This window comes from Penicillium concentricum (genome assembly GCF_028827145.1).
Source record: "Penicillium concentricum strain IBT 3081 chromosome Unknown utg000001l_segment0_segment0, whole genome shotgun sequence".
Classification (NCBI taxonomy): domain Eukaryota; kingdom Fungi; phylum Ascomycota; class Eurotiomycetes; order Eurotiales; family Aspergillaceae; genus Penicillium; species Penicillium concentricum.
This window is the reverse complement of record NW_026622754.1, coordinates 7,584,842-7,606,008: the sequence shown is the minus strand read 5'-3', so window position 1 is coordinate 7,606,008 and position 21,167 is coordinate 7,584,842. Positions and strand designations below refer to the sequence as shown.

Genomic DNA, 21,167 nt, shown 5'->3' with positions numbered 1-21,167 from the left:
CGCAACTTGTGCCTGAAAATGCTCCGGGTCTGAAAGCATACTATTCGGTGGTTATTCGGTGCTATTTGAGAATGTTTCCTCTTTTACATTGTTGTGACTCGGGCTCTGAAGAAGGTCCATTATTTGTTGCATATGAGCCAGTACACCAGTACACTCTTTGAACTTGAATGAATCCATGGATGGATATGTGTGCCTCAGGCATACACACTACCTAATCGGGGGCCAATTAGACTTTGTGAGAATCTGGATGCCTGCGGGTGCCTTGCCCGGGTCAGCTCTCATCTGGCCTTTCTTTTCCACCCCTCATTTTCTTCTTTTCTTTCTCTGTATATCTTTCTATAGATTCATATTTGTCCAATTTTCTCTGTTTATCGGCTTAGGTGGGGTTTATCGACGCAAGTGGGGTTCAGCCCGCTATCGCGTTTGAGGCTCAACGGCCGAAGTGCTCATACGATAGTTCTTGTTCAGAGCTTCTCTTACTCACGGGCCAACTCTCTATTGCCAAATCACTATTGGCTTCGACACTGTCAATTAAAAGACAGCCTCATTAAGCCATGTCTTTCCTCTCGGCACTTTGCGGGTGCTTCACCCGAGCAGAGAAGCCCTCGCAGTCCCATCAATCCCCAGAGATGATGACCCAGAGACCCAACCCCAACAACATCCAGACAGGAAGCTTTACGCTCTCTGCGGAAGGGGAATTCTTTCGCTCGGCATCTCCGGTCGGGGCTCATGGGCACGGACCCCCGCCCTCTGACTCGCAGGATGGGGGCTATGCCAGCGTGGTCCCTCTGCCGCAGTACACAGCCCGACCAATGAGCCTCCACGAGAAGACTCTAGAAGCCCATATGCGTGATCCATCTATTTCCTCCGAGTCCCAGAACTCCTACCCGCATGACGAAAAGAACTCCAATCGTTACGACGAAGATATCACCTCCGATAGTTCATCAGCCATTTCCTTTCCAAGCAGCTACGGCAATACATCAACTGCAACTAGGGATACTCCACCGCCGCCTTACTCCCCCCGTCACTCTGCAGCGTTGTGTCGCTCGCGGTCCATGTCTGTATCGTCCGCTATGGCGGTCATCATTAATCCGCCTCCCGCTGCCCGCATGAACGGCTCACGGACTGGACCCACATACTCTGAGGAGGATGACCGGTCCATTCGTCGTCATCGGCGGGCCTCTTGGGAGAGCCGGTGATACAGCCTCGTTTAATCATTGCGGAAAGAATGTTTGCTTGCTGTCCTTTGCTTATCAGCTACCTGTTTAATATTTTCCCACCGAGATCTTTTGGGTCTGGGCGATCTGGAATCGTCTATTGTGGACTTACTTCTCTTTTTGCATCATTGCCGCATTTCTCTTCTTTCTGCTTTTCTTTCCTTCTGCTGTTTTATTGCATATGACGCGACGAGATCATTTACGGAACCTGATCGAATGTTTATGACATGGCTGGGAGTTGGTGTAGAAGGGGATTTCTTCTAGGATTCTCTTCTGGGATAGCTTTGGATACTTAATATTGACCTGCACATACCGGCCTTTCATGGATGCAGGAGGACACTGTATCGAGATCATCGATTACCTTGGTACTCGCTCGCATCCTGGCAGGCATACATAGTGTAACGACTACGATAAACTCGAATACATATAGACATTTTGTTGAATCAAATGCTCCAATTCTAGCTTTATCGCTACTAATCCTCGACAAAACACGCCTAGGCAACTAACCAACAAAAATGGGTATCGATGCAACAAATCCAAGATTTAAACCAAACCCAATCCAACATCAATCCAACTCAAGAACCCTAGCCCGTTCCTGCTCATGTTTTAGTAAATACCCACAACACGACGCCGGAAACTCCAACAACTTCAATACCAATGAATCACAACTATCCTCAAGAAACATACAGATAGCCGTACACTCCGATCTAACCCTCATCTCAACCCACCACTCCTCAACATAACACATAAGCCCCAACCACCAAGCCAACAAAACCAGCGCCCCCGGCTCTTTCCTAATCAAACACTCATAAAACGGATTCTCCAGCCTCCCCATCCAAGTATTATAAACCTGAAAACTACCAGTCGACCTCTCAAAGGGTAATAATCCCATAAGCATCCGCAAAGGCCACAAACACGCATTCGACTCAACAGTCGTCTCATCCGTGATCCCACACAGATCCGCCAAATCCGGATCAAGACCCACACGACCAGGACGCTTATCTTCGAAGTCTAGGGATGGATCCCGCGACTCCATGAATACTGTCCACCACATGCTCTGCGGTAGCCAGGGGAGCGTGCGCTCGAGGAGGTAGCGCAGGCCGGCTTGGAGGCGGAGCCAGGTTAGGGATGTTGGGTCTGTGGTAAAGACGAAGGAGGTGCGCGGGTTGAAGGTTTCTTGGAGGAAGGAGTGCATGCTTATCATCATGCAGGTGGAGTAGAGCTTGTCCATGTTCTGGCGGGTTATGGGTTTGGAGACTTCGGTTGAGTATTGGTTTATTGTTTGTTGCCAGTGGTAGGCTTCTGCTAGGCGGTAGTCTTTGCTTTCTGGGAGGAGGGTGCAGAGGTGGGTTGTTGCGGCTGCTATTATGGCGTGCATGAGGAAGGGGGTCTGATGTTAGTTGGGTGTTAGTTTGATGTTGTATTAGGTACGTATAGGCTGTGGGGATGTGTTTGTTGAGGTATGGCTATGACAAATATAGGTAGGGGGGTTTAGATAGAATGGGCTTACTTCAAAGGCAAGTTCAACGACTTTGCCCATTACTATTCGAAGAGGTGTTTGAATTTCGGTTGCGAAGGCTGGGCCTTTATGGAAATGATGCAATGCTTCGATAGTGCGGGCTGATGCTGTGGCATCTGTGAGTAATCTCGGCAGCTTGGTACCGGTAGCAGGGGGTGGTTGAAGCAATTCTTTCAGCTTGTCCGTGACCATCATTAGAGACATTGAAGAAGCTTGAGAATCAATCGACATCAACTCAGGGTTGGTCTTTTGAGATCGAGCTGGCTGGCTCGAGTAGTCACACTCGATACCATGTTTTTTGCATCGAACACAATGCGGTTTTGCTTCATCGCACTTCAATCATTATCAGCCGATGAATGATAATGGGGACGTCCGCAGTACCTTGATCCTTCGTTGCTTGCAGGTCACACAGCCGGCGCGGGATTTCCGATGAGACCGACGGGAATGATAGACCTGTTCAGACGGCTCGGACCCACACGCTAGGGAATTCTTTGATTTGTAGTTGGGGATTCGAAAGACCATATTCTGTCCCGGCACGCGCCTGGAGTGTGGCCGGGGTTGGGTTTTAGGCTGCATATCGTCCATTGTTCTTCGGGATTTCGGGATATAAATTTGACCGGGGGGTATTTGAGATGGTCTATTGAATCAGATGTACGCTGAAGGATGTACGAACAAGCTTCGAGCGTCTGAAGGCATCAAGATATTGGGTTGTGATATAGTTCTGCGGCTGAAATCCCAGCCTGGGCGCAAGGCAATGAGTGGAGGCTCAACACTGTGGAACTACGCCTTGTTCTAGTCAGCCCGGTCACTTCATGCGTCCAAATAGAGTGAGAAACTGCCATGTGGTGACGGAAAATACGGGAGAGGCGAGAGGGAAGATCAACTTGAACGCCCGGGCGCTATCCCCGATGAGGTAATTCTCGTATTTGTCGCTTGGCAGAATGACCAGAAACAAGAAGTTAACCAGGAAACTGAATAGAGACATCTACTTCCAGGAATATAAACTGGAGACCCATACCAGGTCTTGGAAATTGGATTCGAGAAACGCCATGCAATTCATCATTCATCGAAGGTCATGCGTATAACTCATACTTCATATATTGATATTTTTTTTGCATAGAGAACGAAGAGTTAGGTATCGTTAAATACTAATAGTGGATTTAGCCCATCTTCGCATTAGAGAAATCCATCTCTGTAAGACCAAACATTAGTAACATATTAAACCGAAAGAATGCCATCGTCTCCAGGAATTGGCAAAGTGCCCCAGCAAGAGACGATAGAGACAATAACATTAGAACTTACCAGGATGCTGAGCCTGGAACTTCTTCAGCAATTCCATCTTCTTTTGCTCGTCACTACTGGGACCACCCATCTCCTTCTGTCGCTGATCGTACATCATCTTCTCGACCATGGCGCGAGTCTGACCGTCCAAATCGCCTAGGCTAGAATTCTCGGGCGTAATCTTGGTGACATCGATCTTAGGAGCGGTGGTCACAACATGAGGCCACCATTCAACCTTGTTGACCTTGTCGAGGTGGATATTGATTTCCTTGCCGGGCGGGGTGGGGGTAGTTTCGAGGGTCCAAGAGGATTCGTCGACGAGGATGGCGTGGGGAAGGTCACCCTGAATAGGAAAATGGAGTTAGCTGCTATTAGCTGCTGTTTGGAGTTGATGTGTTGATTTAGAGTGTACGGTGTAATCTCCGTTGGGGACATACCTCGATGAGGGGTTCTTGACCCTTGATCGCGACACGGATTTTGTTCTTGGTTAACAGCACATCCAAGTCGCGGCCCTTGAGATTACCAGGAATAGGTGCTGTCACATCCAGATCACGAATGGTCTGTGTCCACTTGTAGGGGAGCTGAGCCTGTTCGGCATCCTCGCGGGCTTTCCGCTCCTTGTTCTCGCGTTCGCGTTCGGCTAGATCGGTGGGGGAGGGGTTTTCGAGATCGGCGGACATGATGGCAGGTCAGAAAGAGAAATGGAGTAAGGGGTGTAAGGGGTGTGGTATACAACATTAATTGAAGGGAAAAGCAAAAGCCCAAAAAGGAAAGATGTGGAGATCTTGGCTTTTTCTACCGTTAACGCTTTTGCCGCCAACCCTAATCGCCTCTACACCGATCTCTTTACAATGGGCTTGTATGACTCTTTGATATCCATTTGACTGCATAATCTGAAACACAGTGACAGGGCTCCTTTATTTCAAAGGTGTCTTGGTCATTTGAGCCGTTTCCATGGTCTCGAGAATGACATTGTACTCCGAAAGTCCATAAAACTGATAAATCGCTGTGACATATTCCCTAATGAATACTGATAAAGTCAGACTGGTTGCCTTCACGCCGTTATATATGCATACCGGAAAATCGCAAAACAAGAGGTACTGTCACAATAAACCACAAAGGTAATGTAAAGAAGCAGAATTGCGGCCCCAGTGGAAAGATTGCGTTGACCAACCGATCGTTCAGGTGGACATGGTGGCGCAGCCAGCCCAGGTGAGAAGCAACAAACGCAAGCAGTGCTCCTAGAAGCACACCGCTCAGTATCACGGTGGCATTGTGAGCCACGACGTCAAGTGGTCTAGTGGTGTTAGGATATGTCTCCTACCATTTTGGGACAACCTACAAGGATTGAGCGACCTCATTAGCAGTATCCATGACGTGCAGCTGAAAAGGATGGCAGAGATATCAAGGAAATCTTGAGAATCCCAAGTGTCACCCCACTTGAGGCTCTCTCTTTGCTTTTTTTTTTTTTTTTTACATCCCAGTCTCTCTAAGATGTAAGGAAAATTGTATTCTGCATGCCTTGTAACGAGAAAAGCCAAAGCTTCAAGGTATAATGTACTCCCAAAAAAAAAAAAACACCCTCTGATCCCATCCCCAATGCTCTCATCATCCGTGGAGGAAAAAAAAGAAACGAAAAAAAGCAAGCACCAGAAGCTCGGTTTCCAATAAATCCCACGACTTGCATAGACGGTGTCAACAATAAAGTGGCGTTGATCAACGCTGCTCGGTTTGATTATTATTATTTGACCTCCTCGCTAGCTCATTTTCTATGATAGCTGTCAGTTCTCTCTTCTGCATATGTCATAGAAAAACTGACCTCGAATCTTGTCGATCTGCTTTGCGGTGTCTTGAAGCATCTGGTCCCATTTCCTCTGGTACTCTTCAACAGTCGTGGGTTGCTCCTCGGTCTTCTCTTGGGGTTCCTCCTTGGGTGTCTTAATTTTGTCCATGGTGAATATGAAGAAAGTCGTAAATGGTATATAGATCTCAGGGGCTCAAAAGGGAGTTTGAAGTTTGGAGTTGATTAAAGTCAAATAGACGTGCGACAGAGGCTTTATATAAACGACGCAACTAAGAAAAATTAAATTAAATTTCTATAAACCCTGATCTTATTTCTCTTTAAAGAATTAAATAAAATAAAAAACTCCAAAAAAAACCTCCAAAAAACTCCAAAAAACCCTGTCAAATGATGTTTGCTTCGGAAATAGACCGGTCACGCGTCTAAAGGTCAAGGAACGCGTTCACCGACATCTTCTCTGCCTAAATGGAACGGGAGATCGGACCACTTAGCCTTGCGCCATAAAAAATAAAAAAGGGAGTTAATATGTAAATCTTATTGGTGAAGTCCGTTTGTGACGGGTTCAAGCTGAAATTTAGCGCACTTTTTTTTTGGGGGATTTTACCCCTTGAAAGTATCTATAGATTATGATGTCAGATAGTAACGGGACCTAGCGTACGGTACTTAATTCCTACATATTCCGACATAACTCTCTGTACTCCATACTCGCCACTAACATTCCAAATATGTGTCTTGTCTCTACTAATAGGATGACTTCCAGAGTACCGAAGTTGTCCCGCACCCAATCGGGACTGGGAAGCTACATCCGCGCCAGCCGATCGGATATCTTAGGTCCCTTTTAAGGGGTGGACTATACATAGTACGTATCATATGAATAAGAATCAAAGTAATATAAAAAACCAAATATATATATATATATATATATATATAAAAAAGGAAAAGGGGCACCGGGGAAGCGGGTAGAACTGGATTCCAAAGTGATCGTCCGATCCACCCGAGTCAATACTTTGATCTATACTCTGGATCTACCGAGTACATTGCTTATTATTAGTTCCATTCTATCTACGTGTTTCTAGAATCAGGTAGGAACAGAAATAAATCCCAGAAAACACCCATATATAGATCTAGGCGCCCGACATTCCAGCTGGAGTGCTGTAGAGCCCAACTACTACTTCGGGTTACTTCAGACCCTATTGGTTCAAGCAGGGTATTCACCGCCGATAAGAGCCCCGGGACGTGCAGAGCCGTAGATGTTGCATTACAAGAATCCACGTGGTTTGCATACGCTAGCGCTGTGTCATGGCCGTTGTCCTTGACCGCATCCCTCTACCCATCTACGACCCGACACGTTCTGGGGGCGCCATGGTACTTTTGGTGTCAAGGTCAGATGATGAAACCATAATTGGGCTGTTCTTCAGGCGCTAGGTTCGGGTATCTGATCGTGGGGGTTTCTTATTTGATCGGGGATCTTTGCTTCTTTCCCCAGATGACGATACTTTAATGTGCTTAGATTATACTAGTCCGTTATCTGTACGGAGTAAACATTGTTCCAACGCATGTGGTGCATTATAACTGGCTCTTAGGGTTTGTCCAGGGGTGTGGCGCTATTTTTTATACAGCCTTGGGCTCGCCAAGGGTCCGATGGTTGAACTAGTCCAAGGAACGTATGATCATTGGTGTAAGTATACAAGGATATAGAGCCAAGTCGAAGAGCAAGTAAGATAATACCTGATTCTTTGAGATATGCCCCCTCATTACATGGTCAACCAGTGCACATTCATCCACACCTATGCCATCAAAGGGAATACGAACAAACAAATCATAAATTCTGACGCTGGTGCCTGCATCCATTGGCCAGTTATGTCATCAACGCAGTAAGCCCTTCCCGAGGAACAGCCGGGTAAATGGTGTAACCCATGTCAACTGCAGCCTCAGTCCGGTTTGAAAGAGGGGTCGAGTGGCAGAAGCAAAAAAAAAAAAAAAAAAAGATGTGGATAATACGCCGATCCATTTCGCTGGGTACAACGCCGAGTTAGAACACCGTGATATTGATCTGGTAGATTGCGAAAAGATTTCATAGATTCCCTTATGACGCCAGGATATGAGATCGCTGAAGAAACTGAAAGAAAAAAAAAAAGAAAAAGAAAAAACAAAGAAAAAGAAAAAAAGACCTTGGTAAACACGAAAGTCCGAAGGTCCGAATTAGAGACGGTGAGCAGTATCTCGGACTAATGAGAGTCTTGGAGGAACCACTCAAGGTCATCGGGCTCAAAGTGCGATGCGGATGTTTCCGCTGCTGCAATGTCCCCTTCGGAAGGGTCGGTGATCCCGTTATCAAAGGGGACCAGCGTCCCCGAAGGCAGACTATTGCGCCTTTCAACGAGGTCAAAGAACTCGCCTGCAAACTCGGCCAGCTCGTTAGCCACTTTGAGCTCCAGGATGGCTTCGAGCAGCTGCATTTCTTTTTTCCATTTGCGGTCACGCTGTGCTCTTTCCTCATGGCGACGGCGGCACAAGCTGTCACGAGGGCGGTCCGTCATGCAATTAGGGCACAAGTAGTTTTCCTCGCAATACGAGCATTTGCATGGTGGATGGGTATAGATGCAGTCCGCGCATACATACACCTTGCAGCCTTTGCATTCTCGCAGATAGCTGGGGCATCTGGGACGTGGGTCCCGGATACCGCCTCTGACATCCCTGGCTCCGGTGATAGGATCAGTCGGCGGGCAGAAGAAGGATTGGCATCCTTGCCATCTTGGGGGTTCGAATGTCGGCGAATCAAAGAAGGTGGAGGATGAGGATGAGGGGGGGAAGAATGGTCAGATGCAGGGGCCGAAAATGAGCGAGATGGTTGGTTGGAGAAGAAGGAAACAGGAGCCGACTGATCACCGGGGTGTGATTCGGGTGTATTTTCCTCGTCCATGCTATCTTGACGTGAATCGTCAATGAAGCTTTTGTTTGTCGAGTCAAGAAGCTGTTGGCTTCTGAATAGTATGTCGTCGTATTCGGGAAGACTAGAGAGCAGAGATCCCGACAGATTTGCAGCGAATCGATTTTGAATGGTTTGCTTTTCCGTCTCGAGGTCTCGGTAGCCGCAGATCCTTAATCGAAGCCCCCGGAGGTCATGCTCAATGCAGAGAGGCTTGGAGCAGCTCTTGCAATGCACCTTCCACTGCGGTGAATCGTAACAGCCTTGGCACAAGTTACGCGGACACGGTGAAACTTCCCGGTTAGGTGGTCCTAGCAGCCACTTCATCATCGCCAGATGACCCGTCTCAAGAGAGTAATCCGGCTTGCTCGGATCCCCATATGCATACTTGGGGAAGGTCTTGCTCCATTCACTGACGGTGTACTCTAGGTCCTCCCAACCTTGGCCACGAGGCAAAGGCACGGCCCGTACCTGGTCCACCTCACCATTGCGAGGTCCAATGCTAATCCCGCCTCCCCCGGAGAGGTCAGGCTTGGTGCAACACCAATGGAAATTGAGGATAGGCGGTGGGTCCATCCCTGTACCATGGGCTTGATTGGGATTTACCAGTATATCCACGGGATCCTGCATTGAGCCGGGAGAGTGTGTGGCCCCAGGTGCCCACCAGAAGGAATCAGATGCATTTTGAGTTTTTTCAGACGAAGATGGTGTGCTTCTGTGAAGATACGGCCGCTCGTGGGCACAGCTCGCACAGAGTGTTTTACGACATCCGACACAGTGCATTAAGACGCTGCAATGTTCACATCGCTCTGAGATATCCTCGAGGCAGTTGTCACAGCAGATCTTGTCGACAAATTGTGTATGACTCTGGCGCAGATGGGCAGGTGTCATCTTCCCTTCACCCCAGTCAAGACCCTCGCCAGTTCCTAATGCCTCGCCATAGAGTCCAGTATCACGGTTCTCCCACAGCTTTCCGTCGTATACGTGTGGTTGAGGGGTCTCAGATTCGGTTGGACCGATCCAATTTTTAGATCTCCAGAGTCGGTCAAAGACTACCCAAACTTCCGGCGACCCTGCTCCATGCGGGAACCTTGATTTGACATAACCAGCTCTGCGGGCACATCTACCGGCAGGTGTGGTGCACCAAGCGGTATCAGTCCAGATGCCTAGCTTGTGGCAGATATTGACAAGTTCATGGGTCGACTCCGCGTCAGCGTCTTTCCGCATCAGTGAAGATGAGAGATAAGGGCGTCGTCTGTGATGACGACATCGGTAGGCGTAAATACTCTTGAGGGCAAGTCGTTTCATCCCGGGAGAGCTGCCAGTATTATTCTCCATGTCAATGTCACATTGCAGCGCGAACATGGTCAGGAAAGGAACGATGTGATATTTCAAAGAAACATTCTTGCACCCTCGAACAGAGAGATGCACCAGCGTCTCCCGACGTGAATGCAGCACGGTTGATGTCAAATTCTCTCCTGAAATGGCCGTGTTATCCAATTCTAGGCTTTTCAAACACCTACTGAATGGGATCACCACATTCATCAGGAACATATCTAGGGCATAAGGTCGCGATTGACGCGCGGGGGCTGTTTCAGTGATGCTTGGGTCATTGATTTGAGGAATCGGTAGGGTGCTTGAAGGAAATTGTAGGCGAAACGAGAGGGACTTCCATGCGGTCGGATATGATCGAAGGAACGTACGGAGGTAATTTGAAGTGTGATACAGCTTTATGATAGTATCGGTCGGGATCTGGAGTAACAGAGACTCGAATATGGGTGCATTTGTTGTTATGACTCGCTCAAAGGTGGACAGGGCTCGTTCTTCTGGGATAACAAAGTGTTGCAAGGCATTTTCCAGCACCGTCGGGTGCGACGCTGGGTCCTCACCAACAACAACCCCCCTAGCCATGGTTTCAAGACCGTGATTCGTCATAGGTCCTGGGCGAACGAAAGATGCCGGTTCTTAGGTCGAAAATCGAGATAGCGCGAGGTCGCGAGCTCGGCGGGTAGAGACGCGGCACATGATAAGACAACTTGATGCAATCGAAGGGGCAAGCACACCCTGAGGTAAGCCACCATGCAAGGCCATGAAAGGTAAACAGTCGATAATTGAGAAGACGGGGGGGTCGCAAGGGCTGAGGAATTGGGGTATCAGAAGGGGGAAGGGAGAAAGAGAGGGGTATAAAAATGAGGGGAAAAGATGAAATCCCCAAAGAGGTGGGAAAGCAATGAAAGAGAAAAGTATTTTTTATGCCCCTATGATCCTAAAGAAAGGAACAGGAGTTAAAAAAAAGAGAGAGAAGTGCAAAAGGTGAGAGGTGATATCCGGATGCGCCCGTTAGGAGACCAGCCGTCATGTGATGGCCAAACCCCCGGATTTTGGTGATCTGCGTGGTTCGTGGATTTCGTGCAAAGAAAAAAAATGAAATGCATTGATCGCTGAGTCTAGTGCAAATGGTTTCTATGCTAGGCCATGTGGACTAATGTTTGTCGGTTGCATCGCCTACAGTGTAGCCCCTCGCAATACCCTTGCGCCCTTCCTTGACCAGGGTACTATCCTCCGAGTCTTCATCATATCGAATATTAAAGTCACTACCCAGACCCGTCCACGTCCGTTGGGATCGCAAGTATTCTGCTCCTGGTGAAACGGCACCGCCGATCATAGCCAAGTCACCCTTAGCTCGTCGCGCCAACGCCCTAGCAGCGGATGGCCCAGTGGCAGATGATCCATCGACCTGCGAAGCGCGGGGCGCGGGTTCCCGCATAGGACGGGAATTTGAGACGTATCGACCGGTGCGCAGGTCAAATTCGGGCGGCGCCGACTCGGGTTCTGACATGTCGTCCTCATCAGACATGGCTGCGCCATTAGATGTCCCCTGCGCATCTCCGTTTCCGTTGACCTCCTGGGCTGGTGCGTCAAGGACTGCCTGGAAGTCACTCTGCCACGCTCCTGTCCACACCCGGTCTGAGTCGTCTTTCAAGGCCAGCTCCAATTCGAAGGGAGTGATGACTGGCTTCCAGAAATCCGTGCTATCCACCAAAGAGCTTTCCCAGCAGCCAATCACCACCCAACCACCAATTTCACTGAAATTAGCTACCTTGGCAGCGTTCAATTTACCAACCACGAACATGTAACTCTTCTTGCCTGCTTTGGCAATCCGTTCCTTGACATGTTCCACAATATGCAAGTAATTCTTGACACTCAACGTGTTGATAAGAATACCCCAAATAGGCACGGTGGTCAGAGAGGCAAGAGTGCCATAGCGGCGTCGCAAAACCGCTGCAGTTGAAGCAGGCAATGGCTTAACATTCTCATTTGAAAGGTCATTGGTGGGATAAATATGGATCGCAGCAACGCGAGACGCAAGTGTCATCATGAGAGCTGTTGGCGGATCGGAGACGTGAAACAGTTGCCAGTCGGCCAGCGTCTCAGGAGCCTCTCGAACTGACTCAGGAACTGTACGATTGGGAATAGGGGAGGAAGGCTCGTGAACAACCTCCGTTGCATATAGGTTGGTATATCCCTCTTCGACCAGGCGATTGTATACCGTAGGAACATGGTCTGCATAGGTAACGTCGGCTGCGATGACAACCTTGGTCGTTGGTTCAGGATAAGTTGCCTTGAACGCTCGTACCACTGGCTCAAGAGGCAGATTCTTGTGCGTGAAAACATAGATCACGGGTAGCCGAGCTGTTGGCGACAGACAGGACCTCCCGTAATGCACAACCACATCTGCGTCTACATGTTCCGCGGCCACTTCGTCAACGCAGCAGGTTCCGTAAGATGTATCGGCCAAAATTGTCAACCGAGCTGAGATTTTTCCTGTTTTATCCTCCACTTGGAGCTCGTTTACCGAGTGAGCAAGGTCGGCATCGGTCTGGTTCGAGGACTGTGCGCCATTGTTGCCGACTTCCTCGCGTTCCAGGCCCCGGCTGAGCAATTGAAATACTCGCGGGGCATCAGGAAGCATATCATCTGGAAATTGGAGAGCAATGCGCTTGTATCGTGCTTGCCGAATCTCCTTCAATGTGCGCTCGATATCGTAGGTAATGGAGAGTTCATCGTCTGACACTGCGGCCGTTGGGTCTCGCAAGGCCACTGGATTGGTTTCTTCGAGAATGCGCTCATCAGCAGTCGACAGCACAGGGGCTGACTTCATTTCAGACCCCATTTTGTAAGATATAGGGGGAAAGCGTGGTGTTGAGTCAGGAATCACGAAATGGCTAAGAATTTTTGGAGAAAAAAAAAGATCCCCCCACTTCACCCCGCCATCGATAACGGGAAAATACAACGGAGCCTATTGGCAGAGCAACCCAACTTCTTAACTGGTAAAAATATATACTCAAATTATTCTGAGAGATCTAGGGCTATTTATTTCATGGCAACATAAAAAGCAAAGGATATCTACAAGTTCGCCTGTGCGAGCTCTCCCGCCCAAACCCTGCGAATCAATTCGCGAATCGGCGCGTGTTCAACTGGGCGAGGATTCCAGTAAGCATTGGATAGCGCAATATCAGCCGCTTTATCAATATCTTCTTCCTTCATGCCGAAATCCTTCACGCCGCGCTTGACCTTGAGCTTAGTCAAGAGAACGTTCAAGCCGTGGATCGCGTCGCCATTGCTATCCGGCAGGGCGTCGGCCAACTTCTTCATAACCTCGGGGATATTAGGTGCGTTGTATGAGATGGCATGCGGAAGGACAGCGGTATGAGTTTCGGCGTGGGGAAGGTTGAAGCTGCCACCAAGTGTGTGGCACAGCTTGTGGTGGATAGACATTCCCACGCTGCCGAGACATGTTCCACAGAGCCAGGCACCATATAAGGCCTTGGATCGTGCGGATTGAGAAGATGGGTTCTCAACGATCTCGGGGAGGGCGGATGCAAGTGCCCGGATACCCTCGAGCGCCATCATGTTGATGATTGGGTTAGTGTTGCGCGCGTAGAGAGCCTCGACTATTCAGTAACGCATTAGTGGTGCGTATGAAGTTGATGCAGATCACTCAGGGATGTTTACCGGCGTGCGCAATGGCGTTGACACCGCTAGTAGCACTCATAGCCGACGGCAAGGTCATTGTGAGGTCCACATCGTAAATGACTGTGCCGGGCAAGATTTTGGGGTCGGAGCGAGTCTTCTTCAATCCATTGGCGGTCTCACCGAGGATCGGGGTCATTTCGCTACCAGCATATGTAGTCGGGATACAGATATGGGGCAATCCAGTGCGAATGCTGATCGCCTTGCCGAGACCGATAGTGCTTCCGCCTCCGATAGAAATGACCGAGTCGGCTCCCTGGGCCTTCGCATACTCAAGAGCCTTGTCTGTGACGTCTGTGGGAGTATGCATAGTCGCCTCGGTGAAAATGCCGGCAATCTGACCCTTGAGCACATCTTTGACTGTCTCAGCATGGCTGACCTGCTGGGGTGTCGAGAGCACCAGTGGGGCCTTCAACTGCAGGCGGGAGATCTCCTCGGGGAGCTTTTGCAGCGTGCCGCTGCCGAAGACGACACGGCCGGGGTTGGGGTTGTATTCGAAGTTATCCATTTTGTGTTTGAAATCATATGAGAGCGAGACTTGCCATCTTATAGTCCGCTCCCCACACCCCGCCGCATTCTATGAACGTCATGTCCTTCCGTGGGGCCGTGGGGTCTTATCGGCAGTTGTACTATGGTGATCCTCCGAGCCATTGCGAAATCCGTTGGTCGTTTAGGCATTTAATGTCCGATTGAGCATGTTGATTTATACTTCGAGTCTGATTTGAGTACCCTCGATTCCCCTTGTGTGGTCATAGATGTTCCGATCATAGTGAAGGATCGACGGAAATACCCATCCGTGGACAGTCTAGGCGGACGGATATAAATTTCCCCAAACTGCCGGGTGGGGCCTTTCTGTATTAGCTGTTCCGAGGTCGCTTTTGTGAGGGCCAGGCTTGAATTTCAGTCCTGGCTCAGACTCAGATAGCTTGCATTGATTTACGGAGAATTTGTCTGAGACTTGCAGTGATACCTAAAGCTTCAGGTATACACAAATCTGGTGTCAGGACACCCTAGAGCCCCCATGGTAGTAAATTGGATCAAACTATTTATAGATTATTCAAATGATCCTATCCCCACATGCTTATTGTACATGCTTGCAACAAGTTGCTATACGTACAAATCCTCAAAACCCTTGCACAATCCATCTATGCGATCGGTGCGTAGAAGCTAAACTTGCCAGTGGGGTCGTATTTCTTCTTCAAGGCGAGCAGGCGCTGTTGACTCTCGCCATACAGCTGGTGCGTAGTCTCGTCTCCGTGGGCATAGTTGACATAGGCGCGAATATCCGTGCGGCCAGTGGCTTCGTGGAGGATGTTGCGGAGCTGTTTACCCAAAGCAGCAGCCTTGTCCTCAAGTGCTTTATCGACAGGCACGTAGTTGATGAGCGGGGCGGCAAGGATATTCTCGCTGCGGAAGGGGAAAGCACTCGAGCTGCTGGGGATGGCGTGCACGCCTCCTTCAGAGTAACCCTCGAACATGAAGATTGAATAGGTGAAGGGAGAGTCTCCACGGACGGCAGGTGCGTAGATGTCCCATGCCATCTTCTGAGCCGCGACGTCGTACTTTTCGAGGTAGATGGGGAAACGGGGGTTGGCCAGGCCCATATTCTGGCATGGCGGGGAGTCCAGGGCAATGCCGGTCCATGCGGCGAGGTCCTGGTAGCTGCCTGACTGGGGTACAATGGCAAGAGGGCCGATGTCATGGAAAGGCTTGGTGTAAACGGGATCGACAGCTTTCACTCCCTCCTGGATAAGATAGAGTACGATGACGGGGTTGGTAGCGTCAATTTCGGGGACGTTCATCCAGTACGTCCAGCTGATGACCTCCGCGGCCTGGTTCAGAAGATAGTCGTTGGTAGCTTGGTAGACAGCCTCGACCTTATCGCCGCTGAAAGTGATGGTCTCGATGGCCCAGTCGCGGTGCTCGATGGGATAGATCTTGCTGGTGAGAGAAGTCACAATGCCGAAGTTGTGGCCAGCACCCTTCATCGCCCAGAAGAGGTCGGAGTTGTTATCAACCTTCTTCAAGGTACCGTCGGCGAGAACGACATTCATCGAAACAAATTGGTCAGAGACGAGTCCGTGGTGGCCCTGGAGCCATCCATGTCCACCGCCAAGGGCGGGTCCTAAAACACTGACACATTCACAAGTTCCAGTAACTGTCTGCTTGTCTGCGGCCCAAAGCGTGTCGGTGACCTTCTTGGACATGGTTCCTCCACCGATCGTGACTGTCTTTCCATCATTGGCAATTTTGACGCTGTTCAGCTGGCTCAGGGAGATTCCGACGCCATGGTCCATCTTACCCAACGAAACGAGGGCTCCGTGGATACCATTGTACGTGAGGAAGGGCAGGTCCTTCTTGTTGGCGAATTTCACCTAAACCATTACAATTAGTATCTGTCTTTGTCCAATTGACATATATAGAGATCAAAAAAATCAAAAAAAATCAAAAAATCAAAAATGTTTACCTACCGTTTGCACAACATCGTTCTCATTGCCGGGCACGACGACGACGTTCACCTTAGGCTCTTCTAGAACAGACCACCGAGTTGTGAGATCCTTGAATCCGGTCGATCCGGGGAAATACAGCTTGGCAGTGCTCGAAAGCTGCTTTCCGAGCGCCTGCAAATCAGCATCGCCTCGCGGGCAAAGACCGCCCTCGATATAATCGCAGTCGCTATAGAAACTCAAAGAGGCGGCGGAAAGGGCCCAGGCCGCAACGGCGGTGATCACCTCTGTCTTGAAATACATTACTCAAAAGAGAATGTCCTGAAATGTCAAGGACAAGGGAAAAAAAAAACCAAATGCCCCTTGCGTTTGATCGTCAGAGGACGTCAAGAGAAAAAAAGTGGATAGGCACTGTAGAAATAATCCCTGTCAGTTCTGCGGCGCTCTAACTATTTATTGCATATTATTTACGGCAATTGTCAAACTACCCTAGAGTTAGCTCGGTTAGATTGGCTCCCCTTAATAACGCTACGGAGTATACTTTATCTTCCGTACCTCCGTATTGAAAAATCCTCAATGGCATAGTTATCTACGGAGTATAAAAGATATGAAATCTATAACCTAAAAACTCCACATTTATACGGTTTCCACCTTACAATATGAGCTGGTTATGAATCTATCTTCCGTAACACCCGTCCCCTGGTTCCATATTTCGCCCAGTTGAAACTGCCGGACTCTTGTCTACGCCAACACAGGGACTAGGGTATGTTACATCAGCCTGAATAGCTTTAATAAGCGCAACCATCGGAACAACAGAGTTCCACTCTGGCGCTCGGCTGGAACGTGCTATCGTGGTTGGATATAATATCCGGTTTGGCCCCAAACCTATGGGGTGTTGCATCCATCGCGCCTCGCAAAGGATCCACTAGTATCTTGCTAGTGGACATCCCCAAGTAGTTATATGTCTTAGATTTTAGGGATTTAATTTAAATGGAATGCCACTTAATTTATTATGAATTTCTATTTGTTCTAGATTGATTTTTTTTCTTCAGGGGCCACGTTCAGACACCCCTGTCATATTCCCCAATTTGCCTAGCAGATTCCGCTACCTAGGTACCTAAGTAGGTAAGCATTCTTCATAATATTGGAGAGTCAGCTGAAGGATCCACGTCCAACCATACATAAATGTACATACTAATTTAGGCAAAACTTTATCCCCAAATCTGGATTTTGTGGCTTCTAAAAACCATGGTACGGATGGGATTCCTTATGAACGGAACGAACCAGACCCTTTTGGTATAACCTAACCCTGGAAATTGTACGGAGGATGGAGCATAGACGCCTCGGCGTTCTCCAATACTCGTACCAATCTGCCTCATTTTCTGTAAATGACCTTGACCATTTGGGGGCGAAACTCCGATCCAGAGATCCACGCTAGTAGAGCGAAGTCAACCCTTCTTACCTTTTTTTATTTTGTTAACCTTCTGCTAATCCCCCCCCCCCCCCCCGGCTATAATTCACAGATGTCAGGCTTCATGGCATTTGGCTTAGAGGCACGAGATGCCGCGTCAGATGCCCACAAGGCCACAGTTGAATTATGGACGTTATATTCAATTGGTGTTGCCGTCACAATTCTTAGAACATATGCTCGGTCGAGGACCGGGGGATTGAGGAATTTACGACTTGACGATTACCTCGTATGGGTTGCAATTGTAATAGACTCTGATTCTATACCATCCTACTAGTTACTAATTTCCAATGCAGATCCTCTATACTGCACAGGCGTCGCTTGCACATAGTGTGGGCAATGTGTCTAATGGTCTCGCCAACAATGGAATGACACCCGCCCAGCGAGAGGCACTATCGCCTGACGACCCAATGTACCACGCCAGGTACATATTCCCCAATTGTCGACCAAAGCCAAATGTGAATGCGATCACTAACCATTTGATTAGAGTGATCGGCTCCAAGATTCAGATTGCGGGCTGGACTACTTATGTAGCATTGATTAATGCACTCAAATTGTCCATGTTGGCATTCTACGTTCGCCTGATGGTAATAAACTCGATTTCTGGCCCATGTTTCGCAACCAGTAACTGATACAAAATAGGAGGGCCTGGGCCGGCGTTATCAAATTCCCATATATGTCGGAGTCGCCTTTGTCCTGGGGAGCTTTCTCGCGAGTGTCATCACGATCTTTGGCGCATGTCGACCATTCCACAAAAACTGGCAGATCAATCCAGACCCCGGCAGTCAGACTCCCATCTTGACATAATTAGATATCAAGTGCTAACTATATCTCTAGATGTGTGCCAACCAGCCATTTCCAAGCCGGTCATCGCAGTAACCTTCGCCGCAAACCTCCTTACCGATCCATACCTTATATTTATCCCAATTCCCATGCTTTGGCAATCTAGTCTGAAGCCTTTGAAGAAGATCGCCGCCACTATCGTACTCAGTGCAGGTGTCTTTATTCTTGTCTGCGCCACTATTAAGAGTGTGTTTCTCCTAGTGGTAAGGTTCCATCTATATGCATTACCCCCTTGAACGTATTTGTCTAATTTGATCTGTCATTTTCTATAGAAACCTGAAGATGGTGCAAAACTCGCCGATGAATGGGGCACTCGCGAAACTTTCGTCGCAGTCGTCACGACCAATCTTCCCATGATCTTTCACCTATTCAGAATCTGGCTCAGCCAAATTCTCGGCAGCCAGTTTCAGTTGTCTCAGAAGACACATAAATCGCCCTCGAATGGTTTCCGGAGCATTGGTGGCGGAGGTGACTACGCCAGTCGGAAGAGTCGCGGGGATGCGAGTACGGATCCTATGACCATTGGCATGTCATTTACCGAGAGTGAGGAACGGATGATGGAAGATGTTAAGATGCAGAACATAAAGACATATCCGGCCGCTCTGAATGGCAAAACGTCCACGGGTGCTATCATGGTCTCCAATCAGATTGATATCACCCATGAGACTCGACCTAGTCAAAAGAGTGAACCGCCTGTGAAAAATGCTCCCCCGACATGGTAGGGTTTTAGAGATAGCTAAATTTAATGTATATTACAAGCCTTCTGGTACTAGAGTAATTCTTTATTGCGCATGTTATGAATTCCCAGGTATACCTGAAACAACTCACGTGACATGATCATTTAAAGTACAACATAGAGATCGGACTAGTAGATCTCTACTCCACCCCCTCTCTTCTCTTCTACTAGTATCTCCCGTGCGCTCTCTATAGAGGTTACATAGTTTCTTCTTCTCTTCTGATCTTCTATGTGCCTTCCTAGAAAACTCAAACCTACAGTAAATCTCAAAATCAAAGCCAAACAGTGTTTATAGCGAAAACAAGGGGCCCCGCTTATCCATCCCAGTGAGTATTGACGACTAGTCCTATGATTAACCTCTAACCTCGGATTCTACTAGTTACTACCTCACTCGACATTTCCATAATTGGCAAAAACTGCGATTTACACTAGTTTGCATATCATCTATCGCGAGGTTCGCCAACACACGTAAATGGCCAGAGCAGAGTCACAATCCTTTTCGGCCGACAGTGGGCCAGATCTCCTCATCGCAAAACGCACGGCTTGCGAAGAGCTGAATATCGCGCCCGATTCCAAAAGAGCCAAAAGCTTTCATGATGGGTTGATAGAACCGGATATGAAAACTCCTATAGCCCGGGGGTTCCTTTCCCAGAGAAGGTATGCTAAGATCTTTAAAGAAATGTCAAAAATCGTTCTAATGATTCCGAAGCCCGCAGTTTTGGAAGAAAGGAATGGCGAAATCGAGTTCCGAGTTGTCAACAATGATGGCTCCAGAGAGAGTACGATTATCCTCACAGGTCTTAAATGCCTATTTCAAAGGCAACTTCCAGAAATGCCCAAGGACTATATCGCACGTCTAGTCTACGATCGCACTCATTTATCAATCGCCATCGTCAAAATGCCTCTAGAGGTTATTGGCGGTATATCATTTCGAGAATTCCGAGACCGCAACTTCGCCGAAATCGTTTTCTGCGCGGTCTCGACTGATCAACAGGAGAAAGGATACGGAGCACATCTTATGGCTCATTTAAAGGATTATGTTAGAGCTACTTCCCCGGTTATGCATTTTCTAACCTACGCCGATAACCTTGCCATCGGTTATTTTCAAAAGCAAGGTTTTACCAAAGAGATCACTCTCAACAAGTCTATCTGGATGGGGTGTATCAAAGATTACGAAGGGGGGACCCTTATGCAATGTTCTATGCTTGCCCGAATACGGTATCTCGAAATTGGTCGAATGCTTCTTAAGCAGAAAGAATCAGTTCTAGCCAAAATACGTACCTCGACCAAAAGTCACATCATTCATCTACCGCCTCAACAATGGGCTAACGGCGTCGTGGTTCCAATTGACCCACTCTCTATACCTGCCATCCAGGCAACTGGCTGGTCTCCAGAAATGGACGAGTTAGCACGACAATCATACCACGGGTCTCGTTCCAAAGGACCTCATTTCAATGAATTTCGACGTTTTATGAATCAAATCCAAAACCACAAACAATCATGGCCCTTTCTCAACCCAGTCAACAAAGATGAAGTCCCTGGTTATTACGATGCTATTGTATCGCCAATGGATTTGTCGACTATAGAAGAACGATTGGAGCGTTACACTACTCCGAAAGAACTTGTCAGCGATCTTAAGTTGATTTTCAGTAACTGTCAGCAATATAATGACGCCACAACTGTATATGCCAAGTGTGCAGTCAAGCTGGAGAAGTACATGTGGAAGCTCATCAAGGAGATTCCAGAGTGGTCTGACTTGCTTGAAGAATGATTTGTGCTGCTGCATTCTTTCGAGTCAGGTGTGTTTCTGAGCGAAGGCTTTTGTATGGCTCGAGTCCGTATCGGGCGATTGGGTTTGAGGTGCTCCAGGGCTATAAGGGTGGTAATGATAT

At 48.4% G+C, this 21,167-nt stretch overlaps 11 protein-coding genes across 11 annotated transcripts; 3 read left to right on the top strand and 8 right to left on the bottom strand.

Annotated features, from left to right (window-relative positions):
- Nucleotides 1-554: 554 nt before the first annotated feature.
- On the top strand, nt 555-1,199 carry N7517_002924 (uncharacterized protein; the record flags this gene model as incomplete). Its single annotated transcript, XM_056720654.1, has 1 exon — nt 555-1,199. One exon carries the CDS (start codon nt 555-557, stop codon nt 1,197-1,199), a length of 645 nt encoding a protein of 214 aa, XP_056584789.1.
- Nucleotides 1,200-2,059: 860 nt separating this feature from the next.
- Nucleotides 2,060-3,321, bottom strand: N7517_002923 (Zn(II)2Cys6 transcription factor domain-containing protein; the record flags this gene model as incomplete). The annotated part of the gene is made up of 4 exons (XM_056720653.1): nt 2,060-2,067; nt 2,133-2,607; nt 2,728-3,069; nt 3,118-3,321. The coding sequence occupies 4 exons, from the start codon at nt 3,319-3,321 to the stop codon at nt 2,060-2,062; spliced, it is 1,029 nt and encodes a 342-aa protein (XP_056584788.1).
- Nucleotides 3,322-3,896: 575 nt separating this feature from the next.
- On the bottom strand, nt 3,897-4,697 carry N7517_002922 (NudC domain-containing protein; the record flags this gene model as incomplete). Its single annotated transcript, XM_056720652.1, has 3 exons — nt 3,897-3,928; nt 4,039-4,360; nt 4,455-4,697. The coding sequence occupies 3 exons, from the start codon at nt 4,695-4,697 to the stop codon at nt 3,897-3,899; spliced, it is 597 nt and encodes a 198-aa protein (XP_056584787.1).
- Nucleotides 4,698-5,079: 382 nt separating this feature from the next.
- On the bottom strand, nt 5,080-5,391 carry N7517_002921 (uncharacterized protein; the record flags this gene model as incomplete). The annotated part of the gene is made up of 2 exons (XM_056720651.1): nt 5,080-5,314; nt 5,360-5,391. The coding sequence occupies 2 exons, from the start codon at nt 5,389-5,391 to the stop codon at nt 5,080-5,082; spliced, it is 267 nt and encodes an 88-aa protein (XP_056584786.1).
- A 342-nt stretch (nt 5,392-5,733) lies between these two features.
- N7517_002920 (uncharacterized protein) lies at nt 5,734-5,969 on the bottom strand (the record flags this gene model as incomplete). Its single annotated transcript, XM_056720650.1, has 2 exons — nt 5,734-5,786; nt 5,837-5,969. 2 exons carry the CDS (start codon nt 5,967-5,969, stop codon nt 5,734-5,736), a joined length of 186 nt encoding a protein of 61 aa, XP_056584785.1.
- A 2,077-nt stretch (nt 5,970-8,046) lies between these two features.
- On the bottom strand, nt 8,047-10,658 carry N7517_002919 (uncharacterized protein; the record flags this gene model as incomplete). Its single annotated transcript, XM_056720649.1, has 2 exons — nt 8,047-8,335; nt 8,437-10,658. The coding sequence occupies 2 exons, from the start codon at nt 10,656-10,658 to the stop codon at nt 8,047-8,049; spliced, it is 2,511 nt and encodes an 836-aa protein (XP_056584784.1).
- Nucleotides 10,659-11,229: 571 nt separating this feature from the next.
- N7517_002918 (2-(3-amino-3-carboxypropyl)histidine synthase subunit 1/2) lies at nt 11,230-12,921 on the bottom strand (the record flags this gene model as incomplete). The annotated part of the gene is made up of 1 exon (XM_056720648.1): nt 11,230-12,921. One exon carries the CDS (start codon nt 12,919-12,921, stop codon nt 11,230-11,232), a length of 1,692 nt encoding a protein of 563 aa, XP_056584783.1.
- Nucleotides 12,922-13,154: 233 nt separating this feature from the next.
- On the bottom strand, nt 13,155-14,289 carry N7517_002917 (maleylacetate reductase; the record flags this gene model as incomplete). The annotated part of the gene is made up of 2 exons (XM_056720647.1): nt 13,155-13,702; nt 13,764-14,289. 2 exons carry the CDS (start codon nt 14,287-14,289, stop codon nt 13,155-13,157), a joined length of 1,074 nt encoding a protein of 357 aa, XP_056584782.1.
- A 637-nt stretch (nt 14,290-14,926) lies between these two features.
- On the bottom strand, nt 14,927-16,531 carry N7517_002916 (putative FAD-dependent oxygenase; the record flags this gene model as incomplete). Its single annotated transcript, XM_056720646.1, has 2 exons — nt 14,927-16,156; nt 16,253-16,531. The coding sequence occupies 2 exons, from the start codon at nt 16,529-16,531 to the stop codon at nt 14,927-14,929; spliced, it is 1,509 nt and encodes a 502-aa protein (XP_056584781.1).
- A 1,220-nt stretch (nt 16,532-17,751) lies between these two features.
- On the top strand, nt 17,752-19,261 carry N7517_002915 (uncharacterized protein; the record flags this gene model as incomplete). Its single annotated transcript, XM_056720645.1, has 6 exons — nt 17,752-17,940; nt 17,993-18,120; nt 18,184-18,283; nt 18,339-18,480; nt 18,534-18,742; nt 18,812-19,261. 6 exons carry the CDS (start codon nt 17,752-17,754, stop codon nt 19,259-19,261), a joined length of 1,218 nt encoding a protein of 405 aa, XP_056584780.1.
- A 486-nt stretch (nt 19,262-19,747) lies between these two features.
- On the top strand, nt 19,748-21,046 carry N7517_002914 (bromodomain-containing protein; the record flags this gene model as incomplete). The annotated part of the gene is made up of 1 exon (XM_056720644.1): nt 19,748-21,046. One exon carries the CDS (start codon nt 19,748-19,750, stop codon nt 21,044-21,046), a length of 1,299 nt encoding a protein of 432 aa, XP_056584779.1.
- Nucleotides 21,047-21,167: the final 121 nt, after the last annotated feature.